The sequence below is a fragment of the Acomys minous genome, assembly GCF_964271855.1.
Source record: "Acomys minous genome assembly, chromosome: 5".
Taxonomy (NCBI): domain Eukaryota; kingdom Metazoa; phylum Chordata; class Mammalia; order Rodentia; family Muridae; genus Acomys; species Acomys minous.
Window position 1 is genome coordinate 49,090,314 of NC_140494.1, and position 19,855 is coordinate 49,110,168.

Genomic DNA, 19,855 nt, shown 5'->3' on the forward strand with positions numbered 1-19,855 from the left:
CTCAAAAAATTAAATAAATAATAAGAACCATTCCGGGTACATGTGCGCACATATAAACATGTTGTGTGTGTATACATACACATACACACATCCATGTGAGATTATGCATGTAAATTATGAGAACACATGTGTAGAGGCCAGAGACATATATCTGGTATCTTTTTTTTTCATCTACCTTTACCTTTCCGTTTATGAGAGCATGAGACAGGGTATTTCACTAAACCTAAAGTTTCTCAATTCAGTTATGCTCAATTAGCAGTAATTAACAGGAACCCCAGCCCTGCCTATTACAAGAATTCCAGCATTTTGCAAGAGTTTGAGCATCCAAACCCAGGACTTCATGATTTTGAGACAAATAGTTTACTGGCAGAGCTATTTCTCCAGCTTGAATGTGGTAGGATTTTGAGCAACTTGTCTAAAGGTATTTTAAGTCACCTGAGCTACATCATGGCTCTTTAAGTAAACTGGTGATCTTCTGCTCCTGGAAGGTCACCGTATTGATGCTGTGTTTAATGTAGACATCTGGTCAACATAGAACACTATAGCTCAGGGCTTCTGAAATTAAACATTTACAGGAACATTTCTCACACTTCAGTATCCCCAGGTAAATAAACTACAGGTCTGGGTCTTCTTCCTGACCTAAGCACTTTTTAACTCTGCATTTCTGAGTTAAATTAAATGAGTTTCTCCACTGAACACAATTTATGTGTATTTAATTCACTATAATGTGAGAAATAAGCTAAGTGAAAGGTGATTCTTTTAATTCCATTAATATTTTGGAGCAATATTGAAATGATTAATGAATAAATAGAACTGAAGATAAAATCATTCCTTTTTGTTAAAAATGACAATTAGTAAATGTGTCTTATATATAGTTAGCTTTTAGTTTAACAGTATGTATATTTATCACTAAATAAAATAAGGTATGTGTATGATATGTAATTCAGTTGGAGATTAACAGAGTTTATGTTGCTTTGTAGATAGAGATCTGCTTAGAAGTTACAGTGTTCCACTTGTCTCTGTCACTCAGCATTGTGGTTACAGGAACATGGTTCTATCCAAGATCTTATGTGCTGCTGAGGATCTGAATTCAAATCTTTCTACTGCAAACCGTTGTCCTCAGCCCAAAAGTACATTTTTTTTTTTTACTGTTCTGAATCCAGAACTCACATTCCTGGTTTGAATATGCAAACAATCTGTATACCTTGAAGGTATTCTACAAGTGATGTTTACGTTCATAGAATATTTTTCATTCTTATTCAGGCTGATCTCAAAGCACATATCTTTTAGAAATTTTTTCTTTTGAATTCATCTCCACCATTTTTTTCTTCCTATCATAGTTATTTTTCCTTTCCTGTATTAAATACTGTGAAAGAAAACAATTTTTAAAAGGAAAGAATAATGTGATTCATACCTTCAGGCTTTATTTACCATTGTGAGGTCTACCCACTACGAATGTTAAGCATCCCCAGTGAAGAGTAGGGAAATAAGTTAACACACTTAAGCTAGTCCTCAGCTCAGTTTTTTAACTTTTTTACAATCCAAAATTTCTGCCTAGAAAATAGTGCCGCTCAGAGTTTTGGCCAGCCTCCTTAATTTTACTCAATAAATTAATCATGAAAATTCTACATAAACTTGACCAGAAATAAACTAATTTAGATAAATCCTCATTGAGAGTACTAAATGATTTGAGATTTTTGTACTAAGTTTTGTCTCTACGTTTACTTCATTCAGATTTTATAGTGAAGCCAGATTCCAGGTCAAAATATAAGTCCTATCATCCATTACCCAATTCCAGACATAGTTCCTAAGTCTGGTCTTAACTATCCACACCTTTCTCAGGATTCCTCATCCTCAGGCCTTGAAGAGGACAGAAACTAAAACTTAAACACTGCTTCTAGCATTCAATGACTTTCTTTCCTACATCTTATCTGCCCAAACAAGTATTGCTTTAAAATGACACCAATCCTTACCCAAAGTGTAAATTACATATTTATATTTTATTAGTAATCACACATTGATAATCTCAACCATGTTAGTCCAAGCAACTGTCTCTACACCTCATTTAAAAATTAATCGTAGCATTATGAAGAAATTAAAAATTCAATTGGCAAATTGAGAAGCTTTAATTTTATATACCTACAAACATAGAAATACATTGTTTGTGTGAGTTCATAATTAAAATATTGCTAGTTGTAGCACTCGAGGAGGCAGAGACAGGCAGATCTCTGTGAGTTCGAGGCCAACCAGGTCTATAAAGCAAGTCTAGGACAAACAAGGCTAAACAAACAAACAAACAAACAAACAAACAAAAAACCCTGAATTGTGAATTGAAGAAAAATAGCTATCATTTCCTCTGATTTTCCTATTTTACTTACTATTTGCAAACTGTCCAAAAAGCAATCTATGTACCTTTTTCAATTTGATGATTCCTTCTTGTGTATCCTCATCTGTGACAATGTCAAATAAATTTCCCCCATCTCCTGGAACAATGTTGTATTCAATTTCTGCATTTTTTCCAAAATCAGGATCTACCGCTCTTATCCTTCCAATTGCTGAGCCAACAGGAGAAGATTCAGGAACTTTCAGATGAAAGATGCCTAGTAAGAGACACATAATTTGCAAAGGCAGAGGAATCAGTTAAGTATATAATAAGATCACACTGCTTTACAATATAGATATAAATAGTAAATCCAACTTAGAATTTTGTAATACAATATGAAAGACAATATATTGACAATTTATAGTTATGTTTATATGGGATTTCTCCACTATTTACTTCAGAATGTCCTGATGTAGAGTTTTAACTGAGCAAGAGAAGTAATAGAATATGAAATCACAATTACTTTGAGAAAATATTGAGTCAATTGCACCAAAGTGGATTAAATATTAAATATGATTTTAGAAGCATTCCTAATCAATAGCAATAAGAGAAATCAATACACACAAAACAATATATGATGTAAAACATAAGGAAAGCTAGATAAAGATATTATTACACATACAGTTTAATGTGGTAGTCATTAAAATAGTTATATTTAGATACTTTTCATGTCTTAAAATTTTTTTCAAAAAAAATAAATTCAGCAATTGTAAGTCAAGCAAAAGTGAACTGTTATGATAATCTACATACAGTCTAAAATTTTTTAATTCATGGTAAAGTTAAATATATAATGCTTAATATAGTGTGAATTTAAGACATTTTAATATTCATTGACTTGTATTAACTTATTAACCCTAAGAAATACACATATATTATTGAAATCAAGATATAAATGTGATACTCCAATTGTTTGTAGTATTAAAAATAAAAAAGAAGGAAAATTATCATTTCTACAGCCAGGTGGAGCACTAATATTACTATGATATTGGTATTGAATCAGAAAATTGCAAAACCTATAAAATATTGTAAGACTGTGTGTTGTATTATCAATATAATTTTTTGTCAAATTAAACCCTGTGGATTTTCACTTAAAAGTACATCACTAATAAAACATAGGACTTATTTTACTGAGATTCTTTGCATTGACTCTAACTCACATTAGCTTTTAGTCTCTGTTCTGTTCCATTCAAAGTAAGAACAGAGTGAAAATGACAGGGCAACGTGAAAGACAAAGGTCAATTAAAAACTGGGGTACAGAGCTAAACAGAATTTTCAGCAGAGGAACATCAAATGGTTGAGAAACACCTAAAGAAATGCTCAATGTCTGTAATTATCAGGGAAATGCAAACAAAAGGAACTCTGAGACTCCATCTTACACCTACCAGAATGGCTAAGACCAATAGCAGATGCTGGCAAGGATTTGGAGAAAAGGGGAAAACCCCTTCACTGCTGGTAAAATAAAAACTTGTACGACCACTTTGGAATTCAATCTGGCACTTTTTCAGAAAATTTATAATAGTGCTACCACAAGACCTAGCCATACCACTCCTGAGCATATACCAGAAAGATGTGCCACCATAAAACAAGGACATTTGCTCAACTATGTTCATAGCAGGTTTATTCACAATAGCCAGAATCTGGAAACCTTCAACAGAAAAATAGATAAAGAAACTCTGGTACATTTACACAATGGAATACTACTCAGCTATTAAAAACAAGGAATTCTTGAAATTTGTAAGAAGGTGGATGGAACTTAGAAAAGATCATCCTGAATAAAGTAAACCAGACCCAGAAAGTCATGCATGGCATATGCTCACTTATAAGTGGATATTTGCCTCCAACAAAGATGTAATTTGAGAGACTCCACCCATCAGGATATTGGGAAAGATGCTGGGACTCACTGCAGTACTCCAGGTGAAGCTTTGAGAGTGGTATAGAAGAATGGTAGGATGGAAAGACCCAGAGGATTCAGAAGCCCAGCAAGGAGAACATCAAGGCAGACAAATCGGGGCCAAAGGAGGTCTGCATACTGTTGTACCAACCAAAGACAATGCATGCAGTAAACTTAGATGCCTTGTTCAGATACAGGCAATAAACAGCTCATTCTCCATGGTTGTAGGTAGGATTTAATCACCTCCCCTCTATGAGGAGGGCTGGTAGGCACACTGTAGAAGGGGAAGCAGGCTATCCAGATGAGACCTAATAGGATGCGGGCATATGGTGTGGTAGCAGGTCTCGTTCAGTTAGAGGTCTAAGGAGGGGAATAACGTGGAAGAGAGAGGAAGGTGGTAATGAGGAGATACAAGGGATGGGATAAGAATTGGGATGTAATTGGAGTAAATTATAATAAATTAAAAAATGTAAAAGCCAGTCTTAGTTTTGTTACTGACATTACAAATTTAAATTACACTATTAGACATTGAACAGTTCTTTTCCATGAATGAAACTGAAACAAAAGCCAATTGACAGGTTGTGTTGTTTTCCAGCAGATATTCTTGTCCAGTCAAATTTTTGTAGCCAAAAATGTGTAACAGAAGGCTACCTAGCTTTGGTCACCAACTTTATGAATTAAAAAAAAAAAGGACATGAATGTAACTAGATATAATTAAGGAGAAGGTTTTGTTGTAGACATCTGAAAGGGTTCAGACTGAACCAGGCCACAAAAGGAGAGAGGATGGGAGATTGCAAGAGAAGAAGAGAATGAAGTGCCAGGGTTGTAAACATACCAAGACAGGAGCCAAGGACCAAGAGGCTAAGAGTTTACATAGGACTGGAGATTGGGGGAAGGGAAGGCAAGGCAATCCTCTAGGCTGGAGAGGATTAGGGTATGGAACGGAGTGAGAAGTTCTGGGAGATTCATAGATACTGAGGGAGAGCTGCCAGCAACCAGTTTTATATATTAAACAAGCACATATCAGTCATCTGTCCTGGGGTTCCTTTGAGACCCCAGGGGAAATTTTTCCTTAATTCATACAATACACCAAACTTCTACTGAGAAATGCCTAAGATATAATCAAGCTCTAGTTACTGGAATTGTTCATTAATGTGGCAAGAATTCACAGACCTTACTTAAGGCGTACTAAATTTCTCAGAGACAAAAGAAAGCAAAGATAAAGCACAGAGTATGTATTATTTTTATCCCATTTATTTTAATATCAAATAGAAATATTAATTAGTTGCATGATTTATATCATGTGGCTCTCTGAGCAATTGTATTTGAGATAAAGTAGCAAAAAAAAAAAAACAAAAAAAAACCAAAAACAAACAAAGAAAAAAAAACAAACAAACCACGAAATCCCTTGAACGATGGGTGACCAGATGTATTGCAATCACAAGGCCCATTAGTAATTTTGGGAATGGTCTTGAGGATTTCCTGATAAGACAAAGAAACAGGCCTGTACTGAACAACTCACTATAAATCCTCTTCTGTTCAGATAGAGAAAATTTATTGCTAAATATACCAAGTAAATGACTGACAGTCAATCTGAGTGTATTATGGAGCTACATGGCGTGTATTTGATGTCACCAGGCAGTGAATAACAGTGAAGGCACAGTGGGCTTGCATCTGTTGGAGGGCCAGGCAGCGTAGAGATGCAACTTTGAAAATCAGAGACTATATATCAAAAGCTGTTGAATGTCTCTGCCTAACATTTTCCATTCTTTCATGGAAAAGTAACTCCAAATTATAGGTTAAGTTCATAGGGCAGCTTTTGATTTGAAACGTTAAAACCAATTTCTAAAGTAACCAATAAGGGAAATGAGTATCTGAAGTCATATCCAAGGGATTATAGTCACCGAAGGTGAATTTTCACAGTTGAGACAATCCAACATGTGTGGGTTGGTGACATTAAAAATTTGGAAAGGCAATCTACAGGCCATCAGGAAATTCAGACCATCAGTGGAATGGCTTCCTTTATAAGGCAATATGCTGTGATATGAATTTCCTGTTTTATAGCAGACTGTTTTATGAGGCCAATAGCAGTAAATGTGAAGACAGCTTTTCTTTGTAGCATTCTATCAAGATAAGCTATGATGTTCTTTCTGAAGATTGTCTACACTGGTATGTCCCAAATTCAATTATTATCCAGTGGCACTGGAAAACTCTTGATGAGTTGGAAAATTTTCACTTTTCATCAGTGATTGACTTCATACTATGCCTTCAGGAGGCACGTTTCAGAATTAAGATATAACTGAAGTAAAGCTTGTGCCTTCCATGTTCTTGCACTGAGCTTTTACTGCCTGTAAAACACAAAAGCACATAGCAGTGGTTTTTCTGATCTTTACATAACAGGAGTGCACTTTTATTGAGTCAGGAGCCGTCCACGTTCATTATGACAAGTATATTACAAAAAAATATTGCATTTTCTTAAAAAGTCTACTGCACATCTGAGAAGTAAGTGAAATTATGCATTTTTTCATGTCAGGTTATTTAGGTTATATTTGTTTATTCCAGTGACTTGGCTTTTTATCTCTACTCAAATTTCAACAGCACTAAAGCTGAGGTCATTCAGATTAATTTTAAGCTTTGAAGTCATGCACCACTGTGTCAAACCCAGACCAGTATGACGTACAGCGCAATTACACTGCCATCCTTTCCAGCCACCGTATTTTGGTGCGTATGAAGCTTCTGAGTGGTGATATCTGTTCAACACAAATTAAGAAATAAAAGAGGGACAGGAAATTGTTCTCCCAGTCAGTTGAATATATACTTACATTTTCATCAGCTATACACATTATGCTTAACTAAATCTCCATTTCCCTCAGAAACTGAGAAAATTGTATGCAGGAGATTATGTGGAATTTCAGTGATTGATTCTGTAATTTCTTACAGACAATGCTCTCTGTTATTTCCACGGCAATAAACATAGCTGCTAGTTATAGGTTAATTCACATTCGTTCAGTGACTGTGCCATCTGAAAAATTATAGTTTGATTATATTTGGATTATTATAATTTATTCTCTAGGGATAGGGAAGAAGTCAGAATCTATGGTCACCCAAGGAAAAACTTTTAAATGTATTTTCTTTCATTATTTTTTTGAGAAAACAAACAATTATGAATGTAGAAAATAATATATATGTTGATGTATATGCAATGCATACTTAAAAATTATAATACTATTAATTGCATAGGTGCTTAATTTATAAAACTTGTAAGAAGAAACTGAACTAATGAATTATAAAATACCATAATAACATTTGGCAAAGTGAGAAAAACAATTGAATAATTCATTACCATATTCTTTTCAAACACAGCATGCTTATAGAAAAAATAGGAATTCAAAGTTAGACTGTACTTAGACGTTAGCCCTCCCTGTACCTGAGAGTGTGAAGCTTGCCAGGACAATATAAATCATAGCAAGATGCTAAGAGGAAGAACTATGTGTCTGGGACTCAGGAAACTGCTTGACTAAAACAGAATAAAGCTTTGTCTTGGTCCCCAGCAGCATAAAAATTAAACAAAATTGAAGTAAAATAAAATAAAATAAAACGTAAATATTAGAATACTGGCAATACTAGAAGGCTGAAAAGAATTCATCTTATATTGGTAAGAATACCAATAGTTTTCAATCATCAAACACATATAGAAAATAATTACTTTTGTGTATGAAATTGAGAACACTCTTACCTACTGACCATTTGATTATGTGATTGAATTTAGACATTGCACCAATGATAATCCTCCATGTTTCTGTGACTTCCTAATTGTATATAAATATAAAGTAGCCTTTTCTGGTCTTTTGGTTTTATTTTTATGCAAAAGTGGCTTCAAACTATAAGAAACATCTATGGAGATATAGAGTTAATAAAGTTTCAACAGTTTTTAACTAGCATAACACAAAAATATATTTGTGGAGACTTATCTGATTTCTTTATCATTACATAGATGGCATATATGGACTAGCAGCATGCATAATTGAGCAGCTTAATTTCATGGTACTAAAGTGACACAAATGCTCTCTGGAAAGAAGACAATGTAATTCAAAGATTATGAAATGTGGACTGTGAACTTGAGCAGAGAGATATTGTGGCATTGAGGCTGTATGACAAGGTAGTTGATAGATCACAGTTTCCTGCCGCACTGTTTCTCCCTCTCACCCTCTGGAATATGTCAACCCCTATATCAGAATGTCCCATGTGTATTAATGTATCCACGATCATCTTTACGTTCATTTTATTCCAAATTAAAAACGGAGCTTATCATTTCAACATCATATTATCCACTAATCTACATACTTTGCCATGCCTTTTTGATAATGTAATTTACCAAAGGCAATCTTAGATAATTATGACTCTCCAGAAAAAAAAAAGAAGTGGTTGACATAGAAAGTCACAGAGTGGTAGCCTGGTATAGTATATGCCATGATCATCAATATTAACTGCACCATCAATATTCCTTGTACACATGCAGATTTGCAAAGATAACTACTTCTATTTTAAACTAATATCCTTTCAACATATTTTGTTTTATTAATTTTACTACTTCATCGGTTGGTGAATTTGTATAGAGTTCAAAGAAAAACACAGAACACTGTGGTTTCAACTTCTCAACACTTCAAATGCTATCACATTACTGACCCCATTTATATAACTGGCACATGGTGAATCACATCTCTTTTTACTGTCTTATCATTCTTTTAAGATTTTCTCAAGAATTCTAAACTTTGCTTTCATTAGATAAAAATCAATGCTAAAATAAAATATCACTTATAGCATTATTGACTATAATTTAATTGTAAGCATCTAGAACACTCACTCTACTTTTATTAATTGGAAATGCCCTATACACCATATCAATTAGAATGTAATTGGTGTTACATACTAATACATACTGCGCCTTCCCATCTGAAAGCCAACCATGGCCAGCAGCAGGTGGGAAATTATGCTGGGGAAACTTGGCAATCTTTTCTCTGTCAAGCTTTCTGTCACCATCTTTTTGCCTGGAGTATTTCCACACACTTATGTGGGAGACCAAAGCTGCAAGATTGATTGTATAGCTTTGAATATCTACATATGATAGTCACTACTGGCATGCATGGTTCCTGACAATGTCTCCTTCCAGAGCCCTCAACAAGGTGACATCCTCTGTGCTGATGGTACACTGCCCTCAGCATCCAAATCTCTCAGTGGCCCACTCACACCAGCATCTCATTTCAGGAAGATCTTTCAGGCAGATTTTTACAATGACTTTAGCCTTATTTCCCTTCTGAGAACAGATTTTTTACTTTCCTGTTGTCATGTAATTAGTTTTCCTAATAAAGTATATTCCTTCTTCTCTTTTCCTTTCCCGAGACATTTTAATTTCCTAAACACAAGGCAGATTTTGTAACATGAAACCCACCATCACTGTCTAGAAAAAAATATATTGGATATTATTATTAGCTCTGGGCAAGCAGAGGGCTCTATTCACCAAATGTAGAGGAAGAAAGGCAATTTCCCATTGCCTTTATGAGTTGACAATGCTGCTTCACTCTCCCCAGAGAATTCCTTCACCCTTCACTGTATCAAATGTAATAACCATACAATACCAGACTTTGAGTGTTGGCTCTAAGTTTTAAAAGGAAGATATTATTTGTATTATAATTTCTGAAATTTCATCTGGCCATGAAATACACATCTCACCCTAGTACCACCATTGAACTATTCACTTTGATTTCTCATTATATCTTTATTGTTCTATGATGCTTATTTTTCCAATACCAGTTGAGATAGTCATCTTCTCTGCTTCTAATCATTAAATGCAGCAATTTGTAAACATTATAATATTTACTAGGGAACTTACCTTCAAATTCTTCTTAATTGCAACTGTGACAGAAGACACAAAATACTCATATTTGATTACACTGGGAATGGGATACTATTTCATTTTTCCTGAATCTTGTTCTAGATCCTAAAACTTTCCCTTTTTCTTTCCAATAAGGCTTCCATTTTAATTTTAGTTTTATTAATTTATTCAGATCACAACTCAATTGTTATCTCATCGCCTGTATCCTCCCATTCCTCCCTCTCTCCCGCTTTCACCATATTTTCCTCCTCTGGGCCTAAGACCTAAGGGGACCTCCTCCCTCACTATGTGGTCATAGGCTATCAAGTCTCATCCTGGTATCCTGCTTATTCTTTCTTTGAGTGCCATCAGGCCTCCTCACCGAAAGGAGGTGGTCAAATATGGAGCACCAGAGTTCATGTCAGAGTCAGACCCCACTCTCCACATAACTGTGGAGAATGTCCGGTCCACTAGGTAGATCAGAGAAGGGGTTCGAGGTTTACTACTTGTATTGGCCTTGGTTAGTGCAATAGTTGGAGCAGACCCAGCTGGGCCCCGATCCACTCAACCACATTATTCTTCTTGTAGGTTTCTCGCACTCTCTGGGTCCTTGTTACATATCTCTAATTACCCTGCTGTCTGTACACACTATTATACTTTTTAGAGGTTTATTTATTTATCATGTATACAATTCTTTGCCTGTATGTACATCTGCAAGACCGAAGAGGGCATCATATCACATTACAGATGGTTGCGAACCACCGTGTGGTTACTGGAAATTGAACTCGGTACCTCTGGAAGAGAAGTCAGTGTTCTTAAACTCTGAGCCATCTCTCCAGTCCTGCACTATTGTATTTTTTGAAAGTGTTCTTTTATGTGGTCAGTTATCTGCTAGTCGGTGACCTTATCTGCACTATTTGTTGTAGCACATTCGAAGCACATGTGTCTGGAATGTCTCTGATATTCAATAGTTCTGCTTTCTCTTGACTTCAACTCGCCTCTCTGGATAGCACCTTTAAGATGAACGGAGTGATTCATATGGTGCATTTTTATTATGTTGAATGATTAAGGGAAAAATGAAACAGCAGAAAAGAAAAGAAAAGAAGATCAACTATTATTAAATGGGACCTCATGAAACTGAAAAGTTTCTGCAAGGCTAAGGAAACAGTCAACAGAACAAAACAAAAGCCTACGTGAAGATCTTCACCAACCTGAAACCTGACAAAGAGCTAATGTCCAAAATATATAAAGAACTCAAGAAATTAAACATCACCAATCCAAATATCCCAATTTAAAAAATGAGGTACAGAGCTAACCAGGGAATTTTCAACAGAGGAATATCAAATGGCTGAGAAACACTTAAAGAAATGCTCAACATCCCTAGCCACCAGGGAAATGCAAATCAAAACAACTCTGAGATAACATCTCACACCTATCTGAATGCCTAAGATCAAAAATCCAAGAGACAGCACATGCTGGGGAGGATGAGGAGAAATAAGAATGCTCCTTTATTATTGGTTGGAGTGCAAACTTGTACAACCACACTGGAAATCAATCTGGCACTATCTCAGGAAATTCACAATAAGTTTACCTCAAGATTCAGCCATATGACTCCTGGGAATAAACCCTAAAGATACTCAAGCAGAAAACAAGGACATCTGTTCAGCTATGTGCATAGCAGCCTTATTCATAATAGCCAGAGTCTGGAAACAACCTAGATGTCCCTCAACTGAAGAATGGATAAAGAAACCCTGGTACATTTACACAATGAAATAATATCCAGTTATCCAAAATAAGGAAATCTCGAAAATTGCAGGCAAATGGATGGAACTAGAGACAATCATCCTTAGTGAGGCAACCCAGACCCAGAAAGACGTGTATAATATATACTCACTCATAAGCAAATATTAGCCACTTAATACAGGATAACCATATTACAATACAGAGACAGGTGCACCAACAAAAGATCATATATGATGTGGACCTAGACCTTCTGCTCAGATGTAGTAGATAGGAAGCACAGTCTCCTTGTGGGTCCCACAATAAGGATAGTAGTGACTACTTCTGATATAGACTTTGGCCTTCCAATTTCGATCACTTCCCCTCTGGCAGGGTAGCCCTGCCAGGCCACAGAGGAAGTGGACACAGGTATTACAGATGAGACCTTATAGGCAGAGGTAAAGTGTTTCAGGAGAAGGGCTCCTTTATCTGAGGACTAGGGGAAGGAACGAGAGGGAATGAGGGAGAGAAAGTGGGACAGGGAAGTGATGAGGGAGGGGACTACAATCAGGATGAAAAGAATTCAAATGGCAAAACAAGCAGGTAACTTGTAGTGCTAAACCCATTCCATGGGAATACCTCTGAGACTGGCTGAGATATGAATGTACGTGCATAAACATGACTTCTTATTGGTCACAGAATCCCTGTGCCATTCTTAAAGAGGCATGAAAGAAGATTAGCAGAAGTCTTTCTTCTACTCATACTAAGAGCAGAGAACGAGCCTTAATTGTTCTGTGCAACACATATATTTCATATATTTATAATTTTAGGATTGTATAATGCTTGTAAGAATTTATACATTTTCAGAACAAAAGAACAAGACACAGAAGCTGGATCAGACATGACAGGATTCACTCCTCACAGCATGCAGGACGCTGACATTCTGCATCCTTCATGTTCCAGCCCCAAGTGCTTCAGTCATTGTTGCTGTTATTCATCAGAACAGGACAGCTCCCAGAAGAGCTTCTACACAAACCACTCCAGTATTTTAGACTGTCCCACACAGGACTTCTATTAAGCCTAGAATTTCTCAACATGTGGAAACTGGACCACAAATGCTATTACTGGCTTGATTAACCATGTTCCCCAGTTATTATCGGGCACCTACAAAGACACTATTCATCCCTAATAAACTGGAAGAAACCCTAAGAGAATGATGCCCCATTCCCTCTAAAGGGCGTGGGTAGATTCATGTTTTCTATTTTGGGCTACAAACGCTTATTTTCATTGGGAGTTGCTTATAAGTCATGACTGGTGTTTTTTTATTTTAATTTTTATTAATTCATGCAATTTACAATTCAATTGTAATCCCATCACTTGTATCCTCCCTCCCTCCCTCCCACTTTCACTCTATTCCCTTCCGCTAGGTCCCCTAGGTCCCCCAAAGGGGACCTCCTCCCTCACTGTATGGTCATAGGCTATCAAGTCTCATCTTGTTACCCTGCTTATTCTTTCTTTGGGTGCCATCAGGCCTCCACACCAAGGGGGAGGTGGTCAAATATGGAGCACCAGATTACATGTCAGAGTCAGTCCCCACTCTCCATATAGCAGTGGAGAATGTCCTGCCCATCAGCTAGATCACAGTAAGGGTTAGATATTGCCTACTTGTATTATCCTTGATTATTGCAATACTTTGAGCAGACTTCCCTGGGCCATGAGCCACCAAAAATTCAAGTGACACCACATTCTGGCAAGTATGTGGAGAAAGAGGAGCACTTCTTCATTGCTGGTGGGAATGCAAACTTGTACAATCACTTTGGAAATCTTTCTGGTACTTTCTCAGAAAACTGGGAATAGGACTTCCTCAAGACCCAGATCTCCTACTCCTTGGAATACCCAGAAAAAGCTCCACCACACAACAAGGACATATGCTCAACCATGTTAATAGCAGCCTATTCATAATAGCCAGAACCTGGAAATATCACAAATGCCGCTCAGTTGAAAAATGGATAAAGAAACTCTGGTATATTTACACTAGGGAATACTACTCAGATATTAAAAACAAGGAAACCTCGAAATTTGTGGACAAAAGGATGGGACCAGAAGTGATCATAATGAGTGAGTTAACCCAGAAGCAGAAAGACTCATATGGTATATACTCACTTATAATTGGGCCCTAGCCCAAAAGGCACCTCCCACGAAAGTCTTCACTTACCAAGAGATTGGGATAGATGTGAGGACATCCTACTGAGAATTTAGGTAAGAGAAATATAAAAGAAGGGAAAATAGAAGGCCACAGAGGGTCCTAGAAACCTACATGATTGGTTTTATTCAGAGAGAAAATGAGGTTGGACTTAGGGATATCTGTCTTCTATCTTTCTTTCATAGATATGGAAATAAGGGTTGAAAAGAAAGAAGGGCATATAAAAATATAGAGAGATGATAGGATAATATATAGATTATTAAATCTACTCCTCAACTGAAGGCCTTATTTGTTAATAACAAAAAAGATTATCTTTAATTCATTGGTATAGAACTTTAAATATTGATACAAAATAAGATTAACCTTGATTCATTGATATAGAATTTAAATTGAAGAGTAATCTTCACACACATTATATTTCTACTCTAATGTGAAGCACTGAACCCATACAACTCAATTATAATACAAAGCTTACTCCCAATACCTGGAAAGTGCTATTTCAGGCTGATCAGGATAATTAAGCAATACAAGCCTTTGTTAGTTGATCAAATTATGGTCATGTCAATTACCAACCTATTTTTATCACAATAACATACATCCTAGGTTTAAGGTAAAATAGTTAAAGTCTTCAGTGCCTCAAAGACCTACATAATATGGCATTTAATAAGATTTTAATACCTTAAAGATTCTTTGACAACAAGAAAGGCTAACTCCTGGTAACACCGAGCCTACCTTAAGAAGATGATGAACACAAAAGATCCTCCTTATGGAGGTGGCTTCAAATGTGGCAAACCAGCCACTGGCGAAACATCCTTGTTTCTACCACAGACAGAATTCTGCCTAAAAATGGGAAAGCTTGGATACAGGCAGAGTCGACAGCCAAACTCTGCCAAGAGAGGGTAAACCAGTCCTCAATAGTTCCCATCTCACAAATACGTCTGTCAGATATTTTGGGCAGAAGGCTGAAGATGATACTCCAACATTATAAAGAGGTTTGGGTGACTGTTCAGGTGGTAAACTGTCTCTGTTTTCTTTCTCTTTTTTTTTTCTTTCCTTCTCATTCTGGAAGCTGCAAACCTACACTTCTGTATCTCTCAAGTAATTAGCGTTCATTCCTTCTGAAGTCTTTAATGAGGTTGAAGAACAGATAGTTTAGTCTTACAACTAACCTAAGCTGTGTGGGTGTAAAGATGTTTTTAGGACTAGATAGAGGTTTTGAGTTGTCAGTAATAAGAGATGATAGATATTGATTCTCATTCAGAATTTTAGACTCACCAAGCTAGGAAAGATGTTTTCTACATGGTTGCCAAATACAAGTAGCCAAAACACCTTGAATGTAACATTCATATGATCCTTGATTTTTTTTGGTTCTTCTTGCTGTATGTAATTTTTCTACTTACATGTAGTTACATAAATATATATGCAAAAATATTAAATAAAAAGAAAACTATGACAATCAAAAGAATAAAAAATATGATTTTAATCTACTTGTTCTGACCTTGAACCTAAGCAACATTCAACTTAACCATTTTTTTATCTTCACCCTCAAATTATTTTATACTTAAATCCACCCTACATGCATCTTCTTATATTTATACTTATAAACTATTAACTTTTTAAATAACTTCCCTGAAAATCTCACAGTATCTTAACCTAGACACACTGTGATTCAGTTCTGAAACTCTCCACGATCTCCCCGCAAATTTCTCTCCTGATATCTGACCACCTCAGTGAATACTACTAACATTGTTCCAGTTGAAACACCTGTGGTTTTTCTTCCAGAGAAAAATCTTCACTTAAAATTCCTAAAATCAATCTACTGCTTCCCAGAGAGTATCATAGACATTCCTACTGGGGATCAAAGAATGCCTACTTCTTTTATGTGTTACTGAAACAGACAGGTAACTCGATTTTCCTTACTTTTCTCTTCAAGGGACATATCTGTGCCACACTTCAGTGAAAATATTGAATGGCTCACTTATATCACTCACATGAGAAAATTTAATTTTTATTCTACCACAGCGATAACTTGGGGAAAATGTATGGACCTTTTAGACAAACTGTGTGTGTCAAGATGAAGGAAAGGAAGATGCCTTTAGAAAAGTGTCTATTGTTGAAGTACGTTACACCCTTATAACAATCAATTGTGTAGCTCTTTCTGTTGTCTGCGTGATTTTCTAAGCATTTTATTACAGCTATTAATTTTATTCTCACATTAAGACTGTGAGAAAGACACTACTTTAAAAATTCACTGTTATTTAGGTCCTCGTGAATGTTTAACAACCATATTGGAGCAGGCAGCGGGAACAGGTCGAGGCAATAATTTTAACCACGCATCCATTTTTGTTGTGAGAGGACTCCAACCATGGCCTTTTAAAAACCTGGCTTTGTGATGCATTTGAACATAGATTTAAGAGACGTGCACGACTGGCTTTGATGAGTGGGTCAAGCCAACTACCAGTCTATAAAATGAAGAAATCCAAGCGTTATGGCCTGAAGGAAGAAAGCAGTGAAATGGCATATTTGATCTACTGCATGATTCTGCATTCACTTTACCCACATCTCTTGATCCCGCTTTCTGTAAATCAATCAAATATTGGAGAGATGTATAAACTCCCATAAATTAAGAACGGCTCGAGGATTTTTAACTGCAGCACAATTGCCGTGTGAAAACTTCGATGTAAGTGGTTTGGTAAGTTAGTTATGTGGAGTCTCTTTTTAAGCCTTAAGCACCGAGTTTGAGTAAACTATCTCTTTCTAAAAGTATGAGAAAAAAGGAGGTGATTCCTGAAGGAAATAAGGCTCTTTCAATTGATTTATTTTTCTGTAACCAAGAAAAGAAAAAAAAATTGATTGTATTTCTTTTTGGACTACTTTTTTTCTTTCTTACATGTATTCCAGCCTTACATACAAGATATTAACATTGTCTTAAATTTATATTTGTGATAATTGGAAGAAACATAAAAATATATCTATATTTTTAGAGAAGAGTAATCTTTCTACAACATTTATAAAACAGTAGCATTGGAAATATCAAACAAAGTAATTCCAAAGTTTTATACAACATATCATATAATGACAGCCAACATGTTTCTGGTTCTACAAACTATATATATTTAATATATGTTGTTTATAACCTCTATTCCTTTTATAAAGTACTAATAATGATGGAGACTTTGGTAAGAGCTCACAGTATCTCAAACACATCAATAACTTTCCATTAGTTATTAATTATACAGAATATATTTATTATTCCCCTAAAGTCTCAACTAAATATGAAAACATCTCATTTATTTGCTTTAGCTATGTAATCTCTGTGCAAGCTAACAAAGCAAGGCATGTGGGCAATTCCCAGGAATATGTAATACTACTGTAGCAAACATGTTAGGGTAACCACAGTTTTCTTATAAATTATTAATAAATTGAACACCTAATTAAGTCTGTTAAGAAAACAAGGCTTTTAAGCCAGGCAGTGGTGGCACATGCCTTTAACTCCAACACTTGGGAGACAGAGGCAGGTGGATCTCTGAGATGAGGCCAGACATAGTGAGTTCTAGGACAGCCAGAGCTACACAAAGAAACTCTGTCTCACAAAACTAGGGTATTGTTCATATATTTATTGTATCAAAGATTTAATCTTCTCATGATTTTTTTGTGATATTATGGGGATAACCATAAAAAGGTTGAAAATTTAGTTGTTTCTCCCCATATTTTATTTTAGTTATATTTTACCTTAACCTAATTCTTTAAAAGCCTCCATATTCTGATCTGCAAATGTGAAAGCTCATTTTTTAATTTTCTAGCTCTTGCCTGCATTTTAAAAATATTCTCAGTGTTTTCTTAGTTTTTAGTTCATGTCTTAAGTGGTTTTCTTCTGTGATTCATATAACATAGATTATCCCCACTTTTAATTTGATGATTACTTAGAGACAGTTTCACTTTTTTCTTTGGTCTTTGTACTGTTTGGTTGCCCAGTATTCTATATATGGAATTATCTGTAAATCACTTTATGTTATTAACTGGTCTCACTATGTAGAAGTATGTTTGATCCCTACTACTAAGTCTTAGAATAGCAATTTGTAACTGATATTGATGCTTTTATTTCACAATCTACTAAGATTTGATCCATGCACCAGTAGATACCGTTATAATTTATATTATATGCATCTTTCTATTTAAGGTTTTATTATAATTTTGCACAATTTCCTATTAATTTAACCTTCATTATATACTAACAGCTTGAGAGAACAGATTAAAATTGCATTCCATTAATATTGTACAAAACAGAGATCACATGTGTTTTGTTCATTTAGCTAAATCAAACTTTTAAGCAAATTTCCTTGTCTACTTTATGTCTTTGACCAATTATAAAGCAAAATTAATTAGTGAATTATAAACCATATTAAACAGATGATGGTGTTTGTTTACTTAAAATTGCTGCCATTGTTGTAAAATTATACATTAAAATTTTGAGGTACCTGTTTATTACTCTTCTTCTTACTTCATTATTCCTGTTTTGATATCGTTTATTAAAAACTAGACAGAATGTATTGTCATTAATCTGAAAACCTTTATCTGTGCCTTGGACCTCATTTACAGTTTTTATATGCTGCATAAAAATGCTTCTTAGACTGTGTCATATCTTTTGAAAATTTGATATTTCAATATCTTTTGTTCATACCTTCCACAAAAAATTGTATTAGTAGAAAAATCATCATTTTCTTACTACAATATTTTTTTCCTGTAATTTTCTTGTTGCATACATGCTGAGTAGAGAAGATTCCAATGTCTTTTTCTTTATAACTAGCATTTCTGTCTACCTCCATTTTTTACTTATATAAAGCAGACAGTTTCACAGGGACCCTCTAACACTGTCTTGTGCTTCAATATGGGTTATGTTATCAAGCCACCATTTTAACATATTGATGTATGTGTTGTCCATTCATTGGAAGCACACACCTATCAATACATAAATGATTATGTTTATGTCATCACTGTGGCATTCTGTAAATACTTTTTCTGTAGCCATATGCTTAACTATAGAACAAGCTGGCCCTTAAATATGCTATGTTTGGCATGCACTGACATTTTTAAAATATCCATCTATGTCCTTAAAATATAGTATCTTCTCCAATGTTTTCAATTCTTCTGTGATATTCCAAAAAATATCTTCTCCATTGGAGACTTTTATACAAGTACATTTCTGATAATATATATATTAGTAACAATGTAACTTATTAGTAACTTATTAGTAACAATGATGACATTAAGAATCCTCTTACTTTTAGAATTAAATTTTAGGTTATAGATGCATCTACCTACTTGATATATGTGTTTTTGTTTGTTTGAGAAATGTAGTGATGTGTGTTTTAATTCTTATTTTTTAGGCATTAAGAGTAATATATACATGTGTGTGTATATGCTTACATAAATACATGTACACACATAACTAAACATGAATATACAATATGAAATTTTAAGGAATATAATATACCTACTAATGTGATCATCATAGGCAGTAGACTCAAAAAGTGAAAATGTTTAAATGAAACTTTGTAAATGAAAACAATCAGACCACATTTTACTATAAAAATTAAAATGTAGCATACACCTGCAGCTCTCTTTGTCACACATTATATTTCTTCTTCCTTGCAACTCAAAAGTAACTCCTTGTGCTTTCTTTCTCAGTTCAAAGTTTCTAATCACTTAATTTAAATAAAAAACTGATTTCATTCATATATAAAATCAAACAAGTTGATCAAATAGAAGTTGATGAAAGCAAAATGA

At 35.0% G+C, this 19,855-nt stretch overlaps 1 protein-coding gene across 10 annotated transcripts in view; it reads right to left on the reverse strand.

Moving 5' to 3' along the window:
• Positions 1-19,855, reverse strand: part of CDH12 (cadherin 12) — a 1,018,075-nt gene that overhangs the window by 63,464 nt on the left and 934,756 nt on the right. For all 10 annotated transcript variants that reach the window (XM_084781268.1, XM_084781275.1, XM_084781271.1 and 7 more), the window contains one exon: positions 2,413-2,600. In XM_084781268.1, coding sequence (XP_084637394.1) covers positions 2,413-2,600 — 188 coding nt within the window. The remainder of the gene's footprint in view (positions 1-2,412; positions 2,601-19,855) is intronic.